This window comes from Girardinichthys multiradiatus, chromosome 9 (genome assembly GCF_021462225.1).
Source record: "Girardinichthys multiradiatus isolate DD_20200921_A chromosome 9, DD_fGirMul_XY1, whole genome shotgun sequence".
NCBI lineage: Eukaryota > Metazoa > Chordata > Actinopteri > Cyprinodontiformes > Goodeidae > Girardinichthys > Girardinichthys multiradiatus.
The window spans coordinates 37074542-37091183 of NC_061802.1; the positions used below are offsets into that span (position 1 = coordinate 37074542).

At 42.0% G+C, this 16642-nt stretch overlaps 1 protein-coding gene across 1 annotated transcript; it reads left to right on the forward strand.

Annotated features, from left to right (window-relative positions):
* The first annotated feature begins 11365 nt into the window (after positions 1-11365).
* Positions 11366-16061, forward strand: nmu (neuromedin U). Its single transcript, XM_047375500.1, has 9 exons — positions 11366-11685; positions 12652-12707; positions 12784-12831; positions 12938-12991; positions 13087-13116; positions 14952-15026; positions 15636-15689; positions 15769-15810; positions 15896-16061. The coding sequence occupies exons 1-8, from the start codon at positions 11538-11540 to the stop codon at positions 15802-15804; spliced, it is 501 nt and encodes a 166-aa protein (XP_047231456.1). The 5' UTR covers positions 11366-11537; the 3' UTR covers positions 15805-15810; positions 15896-16061.
* Positions 16062-16642: the final 581 nt, after the last annotated feature.

A 16642-nucleotide genomic window follows, 5' to 3' on the forward strand; every position in this document is an offset into this window, starting at 1 on the left:
AAACTGTCTCTTTACAGGCTCCTCCATCTGCTGCTGTATCCAGTGGTCTAACCCAACAGAGTCCTTTGGCCAATTGCTTGGTCCATCTTTTGGCTGGGTCCTTCTCTAATAATGTACAATTTTTGAGCTGGACCAATGGGCAGACAGGATCTCGGGAGCGGCACGGTGAATTAAAGGATTTTTATGCAAATAAAATGACAACAAAATCTTATAGCATGCACAGGGAGATCGGGACATGGGACATGGAACATGGACGGAGCAACAGACATGGAACACACGGAAGTAACAGGCATGGAAAAAGAATGCAGAGCAAAACAATCGACATGCAAATGGAAGGATCCTGTGGGGAACAATGACAACCAATGAGTATCTATATACAGAGGAGATAAGCCTCATGGAAACCAGATGAGTACAATCAACAGAATGCAGAGCAGCTGTGGGAGAATAAAAGCAGGGAACTGAGGGAAGGTGACTAATTAGCATGAATGGGGTTGAAACGGGATACACAGAAACTTTTAAACTGAGGGGAAAAGTCTAACAGAGAACAAACAGGAAATAACTAAAAGTACAAAGAACATAACAAAAAAAATGTGAAGCTACACACAAAAGAATAAACTACTACACGTAAGAATATTGAGCACAGGAATTGAAGAAGGAAAGACCTAAGGAACATAACAGGATGACCAAAATAGACACAAAGAAAAAATCAAAACCCAAACACCTCCAGATCGTGACAGGATATTTGGCTTTAGCCATGTCATAGAGGTTTATTTCTGGTTCCCATCTTTGAAAAATTATTAGAAACAGATCACAGTGAAGCCCATAATCTGTGTTATGTTTTCACTGTGTAATACTGTCTCAATCACACATAAATAACCTTCCCATTGGAGGCTACCTTTTAGGTTTTAATTCATTATAAATTAATAACAATATGAATTTAATTAGAGCAGCGTATGTAAATGCCAAACAACTTTACAACAACTTAACTCTTTAAAGGTCATGACATTTCAAGTGTTATCAAGAATGATGGACCAAATGATAGCAGCAACCACATTATGTGATGAAACAAACGAACAGTCCCTTTACTGTATGAATTCATGTATCTGGTGACTGACCTGGGAAAAGCAAACATCTTGTTGAGCTGTTGTTATTGCCTGCCCCCTGACCCACTGTCAGAACTTAATTTATGACAGAGGGATTAGTGTAGGAGGATTACAAGGGTGGAGATGGATCAGATGCTTGATTAAGATGATCAGCTGTAACTAAAGCTAATATGGGAGGAGGACCTGTGACAGCTTTCCTCTATCAACAGCTTGATGTTTTCACATGTACTATTTTCAAGTTTGCTTTTGCTTTAAACAAATTTCTCTCTCCATGTAGACAATGATGTCAGTTTATCAAAAGGGTATATTAACTTCATAAGTGAAACTGACAACACACCTTATTGAAATGGAAACAACACCCTACAATAAAACCCACATTTTATCCAGTAAATCTAGCAGAATCTGTCTGCACAACTTCTTACCATATTTCCCACACCTCTTCTTCATGGGACCTTAATACAATCCTAAATTCCTTGTATCTGTGAAGCCACTTTCAGTGAAACCTAATCCACCTTATTCTGTATTCATTTATTAATTCCTCCTGTTTTCATTATGTTTTTTTTTTTGTTTTTTTTTTTGCAGGGGACACCTACATTGTGCTGTAGCTCTTTATAAATATATATAATTATGTTTTCTGATTTATGGCAAAAGATCCAGATAAAAAGAACTACTGAGGAGTGATTCTGCTTCCACGAATGGCTTTGCAAAGGCCAACAAAGCACCTAAGTGCTATGAGACAAGGTAATTCCATAATGACTGATAATGAGTTTCTCTACAATGAAGTCATTTAAATGTATTACAAGTTTAACAAAAGTACAATGTGATTATATATATTAATAGTTGTTTGGTGGTCTGACCTAAAAAATGGGAGGGCTATTACTTTTTCTGAATTAACAGCAGTGTTTTACAGTAGGTTGTGCGCTTCACTGATGTTAGGTCACAACTTTTTCATAGTTGATGTTTAATTAAGTAGAAGTTTCACTCATAGATTCTCTATGGGGTTCAGGTCAGGAGAGTTGGCAGGCCAATTGAGCACAGTGATACCATGGTCAGTAAACCATTTACCAGTGGTTTTGGCACTGTGAGCAGGTGCCAGGTCGTGCTGAAAAATGAAATCTTCATCTTCATAAAGCTTTTCAGCAGATGGAAGCATGAAGTGCTCCAAAATCTCCTGATAGCTAGCTGCATTGACCCTGCCCTTGATAAAACACAGTGGACCAACACCAGCAGCTGACACGGCACCCCAGACCATCACTGACTGTGGGTACTTGACACTGGACTTCTGGCATTTTGGCATTTCCTTCTCCCCAGTCTTCCTCCAGACTCTGGCACCTTGATTTCCGAATGACATGCAGAATTGGCTTTCATCCGAAAAAAGTACTTTGGACCACTGAGCAACAGTCCAGTGCTGCTTCTCTGTAGCCCAGGTCAGGCGCTTCTGCCGCTGTTTCTGGTACAAAAGTGGCTTGACCTGGGGAATGCGGCACCTGTAGCCCATTTCCTGCACACGCCTGTGCACGGTGGCTCTGGATGTTTCTACTCCAGACTCAGTCCACTGCTTCCGCAGGTCCCCCAAGGTCTGGAATCGGCCCTTCTCCACAATCTTCCTCAGGGTCCGGTCACCTCTTCTCGTTGTGCAGCGTTTTCTGCCACACTTTTTCCTTCCCACAGACTTCCCACTGAGGTGCCTTGATACAGCACTCTGGGAACAGCCTATTCGTTCAGAAATGTCTTTCTGTGTCTTACCCTCTTGCTTGAGGGTGTCAATAGTGGCCTTCTGGACAGCAGTCAGGTCGGCAGTCTTATCCATGATTGGGGTTTTGAGTGATGAACCAGGCTGGGAGTTTTAAAGGCCTCAGGAATCTTTTGCAGGTGTTTAGAGTTAACTCGTTGATTCAGATGATTAGGTTCATAGCTCGTTTAGAGACCCTTTTAATGATATGCTAATTTTGTGAGATAGGAATTCTGGGTTTTCATGAGCTGTATGCCAAAATCATCCGTATTAAGACAATAAAAGACCTGAAATATTTCAGTTAGTGTGCAATGAATCTAAAATATACGAATGTTAAATTTTCATCATGACATTATGGAAAATAATGAACTTTATCACAATATGCTAATATTTTGAGAAGGACCTGTAAATGATGGCTGAAGACCTTTGATGGTGAAACCACATTTCTGTCTGCCCTGGTCCTCTTGGCAAATGTTTTCCTGTTACAAGATTTTCATGAAATTCATGCAATCAAGGTTGTAATTTGCAGGGGCGTTAGGAGGTTACGCCCCCCCCATAAAATTATATCATTCTGATTTACAGAAATATCTTGCATGAATAACTTTTGATTTTATTTTATTTTTTATTTGCCAGCAAAATAGCATCATGGTTAATTGTCTTGTAATGTAACCCCCCTTCCTCCTCCCAAAAACATGGTATCACCCAACGCGCTTTCCCTACTAAGCATTCACGGATGAGAATGGTTGTACTTAGATAACATGAAAAGAGTGCCAAAAAGTGGACATACATTGTGCACCAACAGGTCAACAATAACCCCATTGTAAAAAGAGGAAGAACCAAAATGAGGTAAATATACAATACTGTGTAAAAGTTTTAGGCAGCTGTGAAAATGCTGTAAACAAAGAATGCTTTCAGAAATATAAATGTCGATTATTTATTTTTATCAATTTACAAAATGCTAAGTGAACAAACCCAAACATTCAGCCAAAGTCATTAAGAACTATCTTCAGCGTAAAGAAGAACAAGATTTACTGGAAGTGATGGTACAGCCCCCACAAAGTCCTGATCTCAACATCACCCAGTGTGTCAAGAATTACATGAAGAGAACGAAGGACATGAGAAAGCCTACATCTACATAAGATCTGTGGTTAGTTCTCCAAGACGTTTGGAACAACCTAACAGCCGAGTTCCTTCAAAAATAAGTGTACCTAGAAGAATTGGTGCTGTTTTGAAGGCAAAGGGTGGTCACGGCAAATATTGATTTGATTTAGATTTCTCTTTTGTTTGTTCACTGCATTTTGTTGATTGATGAAAATAATTGATTAACACTTCCATTTTTGAAAGCATTCTTTGTTTACAGATTTTTTTCACACCTGCCTAAAATTGTTGCACTGTACTACATATGTATTGTTAAGTTAGCTGATAATTTGTTGACTCTATGCTGCTTGCACATGCCTGTACATGCAGACACACTGTGAATGCCGGTGCATTTAGGCTAGCTCCTAGTTACAGTGGTAACTCAGGCTGAAGTTAGCAGTAAAACCTAAATGCCAGCTCAGAACGGGTTAATTGTAAGGTACAGTTAACCACTTATTTACTCTAATGAGCAGGGTCATAATGAGGAACAGAGAGTAGAGCGACCTTCACCTGAGCTACAGGTAGAGTTAAATGGCCTGGCCGTGATGGAAAACAGTAGAAACCCTCTCTATGAGCTTCTAGCTGGATTTGCATCATGATGTGAAAAATATCTGGTCCTTTACATCAGTCAAAATAAAATTATCTACTCATAAAGTTACTAAACACCTTGCAAAAGGTCCTTCAGATCACACTGCATCTCATCGCTGCAACTTGGCCTATAGTCCAGTTCTACATGCAGACAGAAAAAAGTGTTGCTCAGTAAACTGGAAAAATATCTCCTGGTGCCAGTAAGACATAGTAGAAAGTGCAAAAGTAAGCCTACCTCTTCTCTTTCATAGCTTCGTTGCTGTTTCTAAACATACAACCCTAGGTTGTTTAAAGGTGCAGAACTTAAAATTTTGAATAAAAAAAAATTGAATTATAGCAATTAAGTACAGGTGGATAATTAATTAGTGAACTCTTTTGTTTTTCTGGATATTACAGGTAATATGTAAAATTATATAAACTAAACTCATGAAACAGTTTTACTCAAGTTAATACATCCATACCACTGTATGTATGCATTTATTAATAACTGTAATATTAATTCTAATAACAGGACAAAATGTTAGAATCCAAGAAAGGTTCAGTTTAAGGCTCTGTGTTATATTTCAAACACCTTTTTTGTTCTAGAAAGTGTTTAATAGTAAAGACTGCACTAATGACTCACATGCTCAGTTGAGAAAAACAGACGGTGTTGTTAAATGTTTAATTTATTTTTGGCAGTTCAAATGAAAATATATCTTCATAAGTGGAATGAAGGACTAGACAGATGGCAGTAAGAACAGAACAGGTTCATGAAAGAAGAAGCAATTTTATTGAATTTTTTGGAAAGCTGTCTGCATAATTAAAATAAATAAACGTGTTTTTAGGATCCTATCATTTGACTTAGATTTAAGAAAATCAACTTTATACCAGTTTCCTTTTTTGAAATAAAAAATTAAGACCATGGCATGGAACAATTTGTTGAGAGAGGAACATTTAAAACGGTGATTTACGTAGATGAGAAAAGAAGCCCATTTATTTGACCCATAGTAAACAACGTGTTTCTGAATTAAAGAACAACTTTTGTCAGATGGACTGAGCATAAATTCAGATTACGTTTTTTCTAAAGATCACAAAATTAATTATCTACTTTAGCAAAATGTTTTTTCATCAATCCTGAACTGCATTTATCTTCATCCTTCAAGTCAACAACTAACAGAAAATATAAACCAAGTAGAATTATTGTAAACCTTTTTTGTTAGATTCACAATAATTTTGCATTCAGTGGAAACCCAGCCAAGGCAGAGAACTACAACATGTCCTATGTTATTCTAACATTATATGACTGCTGTCTTATGAAAATTAAGCTATTTAGGGCTTGGTCTTCAAGACCCTAAAAATGGTCCTGGTGGTACCTCTAGTTTATAACTGAATTTGTTACGTGATGGAGCTATTAACTGGAATTATCCATATGTGGAATCAATTTCCTCATTGAAATACAATTAATATGTGCCAGTCCACCAAAACACCACAATGCAGGAATCTTGAATATGAAGGTGCTGTAAAAATATTAAATATTTGGTGCTGTGTTTGAAAAAATATGAAAGAAATTACTCGTACTCGTACTTGTCATCTTCCGCTTTATCCAGGACCGGGTCACGGGGGCAACAGACTCAGCAGAGACGCCCAGACGTCCCTCTTCCGAGACACCTCCTCCAGCTCCTCCGGGGGGAGCCCAAGGCGTTCCCGGGCCAGCCGAGAGACATAGTCCCTCCAGGGTATCCTGGGCCATACCCTGGGTCTCCTCCCGGTGGTACGTTCCTGGAACACCTCCTGAGGAAGGCGTCCAGGAGGCATCCAGTACAAATACCTGAGCCACCTCAACTGACTCCTCTCATTGTGGAGGAGCAGCGGCTCTACTTCGAGCCCCTCCCGGATGGCTGAGCTCCTCACCCTATCTCACCCTATCTCTAAGGGAGTTCCCGGCCACCCTATGGAGGAAGCTCATTTCAGCCGCTTGTATCCGGGATCTCGTTCTTTCGGTCATGACCCAAAGTTCATGGCCATAGGTGAGGGTAGGAACGTAGTCCGGCTGGTAGATCGAGAGCTTTGCTTTTTGGCTCAGCTCTCTCTTCACCACAACGGACCAGCACAGCGCCCCCATTACTGTGGCAGCCGCACCGATCTGTCTGTCGATCTCCCGCTCCATTCTTCCCTCACTCGTGAACAAGACCCCGAGACACTTAAACTCCTCCACTTGAGGCAGGAACTCCCCTCCAACCTGAAGAGGACAAGCCACCATTTTTCGGTCGAGAACCATGGCATCGGACTTGGAGGAGCTGATCTTCATCCCAGCCGCTTCACACTCGGCTGCGAACCGCCCCAGTGCATGCTGTAGGTCTTGGCTAGAGGGGGCCAGCAGGACCATGTCATCTGCAAAAAGAAGAGATGAAATCCACTGGTCCCCAAACCAGACCCCCTCCGGCCCTTGGCTGCGCCTAGAAATCCTGTCCATAAAAGTTATGAACAGGACCGGTGACAAAGGGCAGCCCTGCCGGAGTCCAGCATGCACCGGGAACAGGTCCGACTTAGTGCCGGCAATGCGGACCAAACTCCTGCTCCGCTTGTACAGAGATCGGATGGCTCCTAGTAAAGGGCCCCCGATTCCATACTCCTGGAGCACCCCCCACAGGGCATCACGAGGGACACAGTGGAATGCTTTCTCCAGGTCCACAAAACACATGTGGACCGGTTGGGCAAACTCCCATGAAACCTCGAGTACCCTGTAGAGGGTATAGAGCTGGTCCAGTGTTCCACGGCCGGGACGAAAACCACACTGCTCCTCCTGAAGCCGAGGTTCGACTATCGGCCGGACTCTCCTCTCCAATACCCTGGCGTAGGCCTTACCAGGGAGGCTGAGGAGTGTGATCCCCCTTTAGTTGGAACACACCCTCCGGTCACCCTTCTTATGTAGGGGGACCACCACCCCAGTCTGCCAATCCAAAGGCACTGTCCCCGTCCGCCACGCAATGTTGAAGAGGCGTGTCAACCATGATAGCCCCACAACATCCAAAGACTTGAGGTACTCAGGGCGGATCTCATCCAACCCCGAAGCCCTACCACCGCGGAGCTTTAGAACCACCTCGGTGACTTCAGCCCGCGTGATAAAAGAGTCTAACCCCGAGTCCCCAGCCTCTGTTTCCACCAGGGAATGCGTGATGGCAGGATTGAGGAGATCCTCGAAGTACTCCTTCCACCGCCCGATAATGTCCCTAGTCGAGGTCAGCAGCTCCCCACCCCCACTGTAAACAGTGTTGGCGAAGCACTGCTTCCCCCTCCTGAGTCGCCGGAAGTTTGCCAGAATCGCTTCGGGGCCAACCGGTAGTCCTTCTCCATGGCCTCACCGAACTCCTCCCAGGTCCGAGTTTTTGCCTCTGCCACCGCGCGGTCCATGGCACGCTTGGCCCCACGGTACCCGTCAGCCGCCTCAGGAGTCCCACAAGCCAACCACAGCCGATAGGACTCCTTCTTCAGCTTGACAGCGTCCCTTACTGCTGCTCCACCACCGGGTTCGGGGATTGCCGCCGCGACAGGCACCGCAGACCTTAGGGCCGCAGCTACGGGCGGCCGCAGCTACGGGCGGCCGCAGCTACGGGCGGCCGCAGCTACGGGCGGCCGCAGCTACGGGCGGCAGCAGTGACAATAGATGCGGAGAACATGGTCCACTCGGACTCTATGTCTCCAACATCCCTCGGAATCTGGTCAAAGCTCTCCCGGAGGTGAGAGTTGAATATATCCCTGTCCGCCAGACGTTCCCAGCAGACCCTCATTATGCGCTTGGGCCTGCCAAGTCTATCCGGCTTTCTCCTCCCCCAGCGGATCCAACTCACCACCAGGTGGTGATCAGTGGACAGCTCAGCCCCTCTCTTCACCCGAGTGTCCAAAACATGCGGCCTAAGGTCTGATGATACGACAACAAAGTCGATAATTGACCTCCTGCCTAGGGTATCCTGATGCCAAGTGCACTGATGGACACCCTTATGTTTGAACATGGTGTTCATTATGGACAATCTGTGACTAGCACAGAAGTCCAATAACAAAACACCGCTTGGATTCAGATCGGGGAGGCCATTCCTCCCGATCACGCCTCTCCAGGTGTCACTGTCGTTTCCCACGTGGGCGTTGAAGTCCCCCAGCAGAATAATGGAGTCCCCAGGAGGGGCACTATCCAGGACCCCCGACAGGGACGCCAAGAAGACCAGGTACTCCGCACTACCACTCGGCCCGTAGGCTGAAATGATAGTCAGAGACCTCTCCCCAACTCGAAGGCGCAGGGATGCGACTGTTGGACCACTTGTTTGCTGAATATTGGACCATTTTCTGGACGCCACCAGGCCTCCTGGCGTTTTCGGCCATTTTGTATCCAGGACATTGCGACTGATATGACAGGGCGCCCCAGTCTGACGTCACAGGACGCTATATAGGAAGGCGCCCATTTTGACCATTCGCCTTCAGCTGGAGACTGTGACACGGTTACCAACATCTGAAGCATCACCTGGAGAAGAGTCCCGAGTGGATCTCATTTATTCTCTCTCGTTGGCAAACGAAGAATTCATAACTGAGGTTTCTGGAATAAGAAGGCCAGAAATTTCACTTTGCCGATCGAAGACGTGAGTTTAACACGTAACAAAAAAACACGGAGTTTCGAGGAGACGAATCGTCACCGTGTTTTGTCCCGGTCTAGGACTCTGATGGTCAGATCATATTTTCCCTTTTGCCAAGGAGGCCAGAGGACGAAGATTGACCGCTTTTCCTGAAGTTAACTGTGGACGCACAGTAACTTCCAACTCCCATCTTTTATTTTTTTCTTAGAAAGCCTGGGCAGTGTAGAGGAGGTTTTAGTGCGATGAGATTCGCTATTTAATCTAATGTGTTCTGAATGATATGTGCATGTAACCTTTTTATTGAAACTTTGATGTGCCGTGTTGATGTCTGGAAGCCGCTGCGCTACCCAGCTTTGTGTGTGTTTTGCGGGGTTGTTGAACACCTGAGAGCAAGCGCAGGTGCACTGTGAGACTGGACTGTTAAAATAACCCCATGGTGAAATTCCCCATTTTCTTTGTCTTCAACCTTACTGCTTGCTAGCTTGCCGCCAAAAGTTTTATAACTCTTTGTCTGCTCAAGAGTTGGGGGAGGTTTTATGACTGAGTATAACTGAGTTACAGTTGGAGCTGCGCCCCACCTCCCTTCACCACCACATCTCTTTGTCATATTATCATTTTTGCCATAACTGCTGTTTTGCTTTATTTGTTTAGTTAGATATTTTACCCCTTTTGTGTAGAACTTTGCATGTTTAAGTAGGTGAAGATTATTAAATCGGAAGAGCGAGTGTATCAGGGCTGTGATTTAATAAATACTCACATAGATAAACAGAAGGCGTTCTGTGTTTATTTTTCGTCAGTCAAGATAAGGATGGAGTTCCACACGTTTCAGCAGAAACGGTCGATTAAACAGTGACATCTCTGGTAATAGTTATCAATTATTACTGAGTATTTAACAGTTGTAATTATCAGAGGCGTTGAGCCACAATTACAACACCAGAAGACATCTCTGGTCTCGATTCATAAATGAGGATTTTGGTTAAGAAATTAATTTAGTCAAATTATGATTTTTAATTATAATTATTGCTAAAGATTAATTAATCAATAATCATAATTCTAACACGACCCTCTCATCCACTGGGGTAAACCCCAACACTAGACGGCTGAGCTGGGGGGTGACAAGCAAACCCACCCCAGACCGCCGCCTCTCCCCGTGGGCCACTCCAGAGTAGAAGAGAGTCCAACCCCTCTCAAGGAGATGGGTTCCAGAGCCCACGCTATGCGTGGAGGTGAGCCCGACTATTTCTAGTCGATATCTCTCGACCTCCCGCACAAGCTCAGGCCCCTCCCCCCCCAACGAGGGGACATTCCACATCCCAAGAGCCAGCCTAAGCATCCGGGGATCGGGCCGCCGAGGTCTCCACCTTCGTCCGCCGCCCAATCCTCTTTGCACCGGTCCCTCATGGTTCCCCCTGCAGGTGGTGGGCCCACTGGGGGATGGTCTCACGTCTCTTGTTCGGGCTTGGCCCGGCCGGGTCCCACGAGGAGCAACCCAGCCACCAGGTGCTCTCCGACAAGTCCCGACCCCAGGCCTGGCTCCAGGGTGGGACTCTGGCTCCGCCGTACCGGGCGACGTCACGTGCCTCGATTTTATAGTCGTCATGAGGGGTTCTTGAAAGAAATGAGTCTTTTATTAACTGTTGAACTTGTTGTAAATTACAGTAAAACCATTACAATGAATTTCTAACACAGAAGCGCCAAATTATCCTTACTTCTTTAACAAATCAATAAATAAATAAATAGGCAGGGAGCTATACTCCCAATGGTAGACCCAAAGTAAGCCCTTACATGCAGTGTTCTAAAAAACATGCAAACAAAGATGAAAACAACAAAACAAGTAGAAATGGATGTACCGATAAAAACACTACAAATTCACCTACTTTTATGGTACAGGGAGCTGTAAAACCACACAAAGAAAAATGAAAAACTCTGTTTACTGTAAGTCATTTAGGTAAATTTGACAGGGCTAATGTGAAAAAAGATTTTGCTTATCATATTAACATCACATTAACATAATATTACCCTTGGTAATGGTTAGTCTAACTTAAGTATAACAGCTATTAAGCTGGAAATGGTAATGGAAATGTGGGCGCCAAAACAATGTTCGGAATTATGTTTAAACTTTTCTTACCACTTACAACTTCCAATTAATTCACCACTTTTACCTAAATTATCGCATTGCTCACATTTCCCAGACGCATTTCTAACTTGTTGATCCATAACTTAACACGCACGCGGGGCTCCCTTCCCAGTGACGCAGCAACGTTCCTCCGCGGAGGGTGCGGGGCGCGCGAGCCTTCATATTTCTCCCACGCCAGACAGAAAGTGTCAGAAGAGCTTGAAGTGGGAGGAAAAAACACAATAGAGAAGAAAGGCCAGATGAAGACCTTCAGAAGCCAAAGCCAGCCTGAGCGGCGCGGAGCCCTCAGCAGCCTGCACAGCCTCAGCAGCAGCGCCATGAGTCCCCTCAGCACGGCCAGCATCACCCTGGCAGTCCTGTTCATCCTCACCATACCAGCCTGTACCAGTAGGTTGATACATATTTTTTATTTATCACGTGCAACAACTGTTTTTTATGCATGTTTTTTGTTGTTGGAGAAACTAAATAAACATTTCCAAACTGTTCTATTGGTGTGACAATATATGTGACATTTAATATATATGCATATTACAATTTGGCATCTGTGACTGATTGTCTATCTATCTATCTATCTATCTATCTATCTATCTATCTATCTATCTATCTATCTATCTATCTATCTATCTATCTATCTATCTATCTATCTATCTATCTATCTATCTATCTATCTATCTATCTATCTATCTATCTATCTATCTATCTATCTATCTATCTATCTATCTATCTATCTATCTATCTATCTATCTATCTATCTATCTATCTATCTATCTATCTATCTATCTATCTATCTATCTATCTATCTATCTATCTATCTATCTATCTATCTATCTATCTAACAAGACAGTTTTCCCATTTGTGTTTACTCTGACATGAGGTCAAAAATGACTGAGGGGAGTACAGATGTAGACTGACACTTTATGATGTCCTCCAATCAAACTGCCCTATGAATTTGTTTGTATGGTTTAAGGGTTCAACATCAATGTCAAAACTGTTTTTTGTCCATAGATACACAAAATATAGAATAGTTAATGTTGGTTTTTTTTTTATTATATGTGATCTTTTTTTTTTTTATCAAAGCAGATATAATGTTGTGTCTGGTTGATAATATCTCCCTCTGTATTTGACAGTAAAGCTCTTACCCTGCTAATGGACCTTTACTGCAATCATGTCTAAACATACTGGGAAAACACTGTTGATCATTACTACTCTAGCTGCAGCGTCCACAAAGCCATAATGCAGTTGTTTAGCTCTTTTAATAAAACCATACTATCGTGTTTTGGATGCTGGAAGGAAGAAGACTCTTTGGTTTAAGCATTAACTGTGTGTTTTTTGTGTTATTCTGTTAAATACAAGGTGCTCCAGCCAATCTTCAGCAGGCCACAACAGATCAGAGGGAGCTACTTCGCCAGGTACACTTTTACTTTGTTGTATTCTCCATCCTTTTTCTTGGTGCAGTCCTCCATCATCCTCTGTGCTTCTCCACAGATAGATGCCGTTTGCTCATCCTACCTCTCAGCAGACTTGAAGTACTGGGTGAGGTCTGAAACAGCTTGCTGAAGCAAGCTCAGTTTAGAGTGAAACATCCCGCCTTAGTTACATTAAAATAATTTCTATCAGCTGCTATATTTATTTTTTCCAGACATCAGATGTCATAGGAGAACTCTGTATCTTGATGCTGGCTCAGAAGTCAAAGGTACCTTACATCATGTACTGGCTTCCCGTCTTTTCAAAATGATTGGTCGTAAAATTGAAACATATCCTCATCAGTAATCTCATTTATATTTTTAGGAGGTGAGAATCCAAGACAATAGTAAACGGGTAAGTTTATATTTTTTCTCCGTAGTGGAATTTATTTAATCTCAAAATAGTCAGAATCCATATGTGTCAGCTGTTTGTTTGCATGTGAGTTTTTTTTTTTTTATGTGTGACATCCTGTGCTGTATGTGCAGTTCTTATTTCACTACGCTAGACCACAAGGCTCCATCTTATCACAAGAGGTGGTAAGTGAAAAGATAAAAGTGAATAAAACTACACTGTCACAATGTGTTGTTTGACTGAACAAAGACAACTTTATGTAAGCCCTGCACTTATTTTGTTAAACCCCTTGAACTGAGTTTTGCTTTACTGATAACAGCAACAGATTAAAATATTTGCATGTCATTCGCCCCAGACCATGCATGCAGGATGAAAGTATAGCTACAGAGTGCATGGTTATTCATACGAAGTACTAACATGCATATAATACAAAAAAAATCCTGTCACAGGGCTTTCCTCCCTTTATGAGTGTGATGCATGTCGGAAAACGTTTTGTTCAGGAGGGCAACGTCATAGCTCAATGAAAAGCTTAATTTCTTGGTTGCATGAAAAAGTGCCCACCTTTACAAGTACGAACTTTACAGCAAGAAGCCCCGAGCTTGAATCCTGGCTTGGACTATATTTGCATGGAGTTTCAGTATTCTCCATTGGTTTTCATGGGGTACTCCGGCCTTCTGCCACAGTCCAAAAACATGAACATTAGGTTAATTAGTTCCTCTAAATTACCCTTAGGTGTGGGTGTGTGCATGTGGGTTGAGTGTGTGCATGCATGGTTGTTTGTCCTGTGTGTCTCTGTGACTGACTGGGCCACTGTGTTGCCCAATGACCGCACCAGTTCCCACTATCTTGCACGGAAAAGCAGGAATACATGATGGATGAAAAGCTCAGAGGCCCTTTTGATCATAATTTCCCATTTATATTGTGTCAGCTTAATTGAGATTTCTAACATCACAGTAAATAACAATTACTTTGTTTTATTAAATCTGCTTACAGTTTCCCATTTTTACATGAAGTGGTTTTCTTAATCTGAGGAACAACAGACTATACACATATAGCACAATTAGCTTTTTCTATAGCAGTTAAAGCCAGGCCACTGATTTTGAAGGCTGAGGCTAAAAGAACTAATTAATGTAAAAAACAACAAATAAAAACTATATATTCCAATAAATACTGAAATGCATTTATATGGTTTAACCAGTCAGACTGACTGACTGACTGACTGACTGGTTTAACCATATAAATTTATGTAATTTTTAATAAGGATTTCCACAATAATTTATATGTTTTTGACACGTTTATTTGTTTAGTTCAATTAAATCATCACAAATACAAATATTTATTTATTTATTTTGCAGATGATGGCAATGAAGGCCCTCCATAGTTTCATTAGGTTTAGACAAGCCTTTTTCTTTGTATTAAAAAAGATTTGAGAAAAAAGAAAATGGGAGATTAGAGACTAAAGGGTTCTTCAATAAATATGAATTTGTTTTTATTTTCATGGGCTGCTTAATTTTCACACAGATGTTAGAGATATTCCATTTTGTTTGCCTATGCATATAAGTAAACCACCAATCTAAACCAATACTGACAACCCCATTAACATTCACATATTCATTGGCTCCTTTTAATCAATAAAAGTGGTTACGAAGTATAAATCCCAAATAAAGGATAATGTCACCCATGCATACATGACTGCAGGCTAGAAGCATCTGTCTGTGTTGCACACTCTTCTGTGTAGAAAGGAGGAAAACTGTGCACATTCCATGTTGTCTTCTCTTTTCCACTGTTGGTAATGTTTGCGTGTCTGCCTCTGTCTGTCTATGTGTGTGCGTTGTCAGACCTCTTCGTTGCACCCTCTACTGCATCTCGTTTCTCAGCTCCATCCCAGAAGAGAGAGAGGACTCATAATGAGCGTATGCACCACTCACATCGCTTCATTTTTATTGTTTTTATTTATTTGTTTGCAAAAAAAACGTTATACCCACTTCTTAAAAACGTAATATATTATGTGCACTTCATGCAGAAACCAAATGTAGCCACAGATGCAAACTGCTCTATTTGCTCGACCTTTGACCACATTCTATGTCCTGCCGTGAATCTTAACAAATACATTTAGATGTCTGACGACAACAACTTAGAGCTGCAGCATGCACAGCCAGCAGATGTTGATACAAAACGCACATGTTTCATTCTGCTGTGGACTTAAACGTGTTTTTCCGTGTCCTCAGCTTCACATGTCAGTAATGTTCAGTCTGCATTAGTCGTATGTTCCAAGCTGAGAGTAATTATGGTCTAAAACTCAGTGCTGCTGCTGGAAGGGGAACACATCATTCTTTGCTATCAAACAAAACAGATAAAAAGAGCAAATGTGGATGAGAAATGTGGAGTTTGTTTTAGAGTGACTGTTTAAGTGGGTATATGCTGTTGCCTCTGCTGGGGCAGAAACGTTCTTCTCTACGTCAATACAATCCATCATCATTTGTGTGGAAGGTTAAATGCTGTTGTCTTTTGTGTTCATACAGTCTGAACTCCAGGGACCTGGTGGAATTGAAAGCAGAGGCTACTTCCTCTATCGGGTATGGTTGGGTCAGGTATTAACAAATAGAGGTTGTCCATTATATCATAAAAATTAAAAGGTTCTTCTTACTCTTACAGCCACGAAATGGAAGACGGTCTTTAGAATATGAATAAAAAAAGGTAACAATACACAAACTTATGTGAGAAGTTTACCCATGGTGATGTTTCTAATTATGAACCAATTCTGTGCATGAATATGCTGCAGAAACTCTACTTGCGAGTGTATAGAGACAACACGGACCCCTGAGACCCGAGCCACTGCATGATGACCGAGTAATCCAGACTCCAACCACAGCCCTTTGCCTCTCCTGTACAGTGATGTTCGAATCTGTACCATGAATACTAATTAAACTACCAATCATTTGTCCAGATATTATTTTGTGTGAGTCATTTAGGTTGTGTAAGTTTGATTCATGCATGATTCAGCATGTTTGGAATGGTATTTGTGTTTTGAAGAACTGATCAGCAGATGGAACAACAATATATCAATTATACACTTTACCATAAAAGTATCTTGACATTTACTTTTTTGAAGTCTGTTCTCTATTAGTTCATTTGTGTTATAACATTAGTACTTGCAGAATCTTTATATGCGATTATAATTACCAGCAGTAGATGTCGCCATTGTTCCACTATTAATGCGTGTATATTTCCAGCATGAGATTGCTTGTACAGTTGTGCCAAAACTCATTTAACACTCAATGCAAATTGGGTTTAGGGCTACTGGAAAACTTCAAAATTATTCAGTTGGTCACTATAATCAAACTGCAAACAGTCTAAATTTTATTTTGAAGTAATATTGAAAGGATTTTAGCCAAATTCAGCACTAAATCGTACTTTCAATGAGTACTGCTGCTTCAAAATTATTCAACCCCCGAAATATAATTCTCCATAAAAGCCCACATTTACAAATCAGGGGTGTTCTTAGGCAATCAAGGACTATATTAGATGC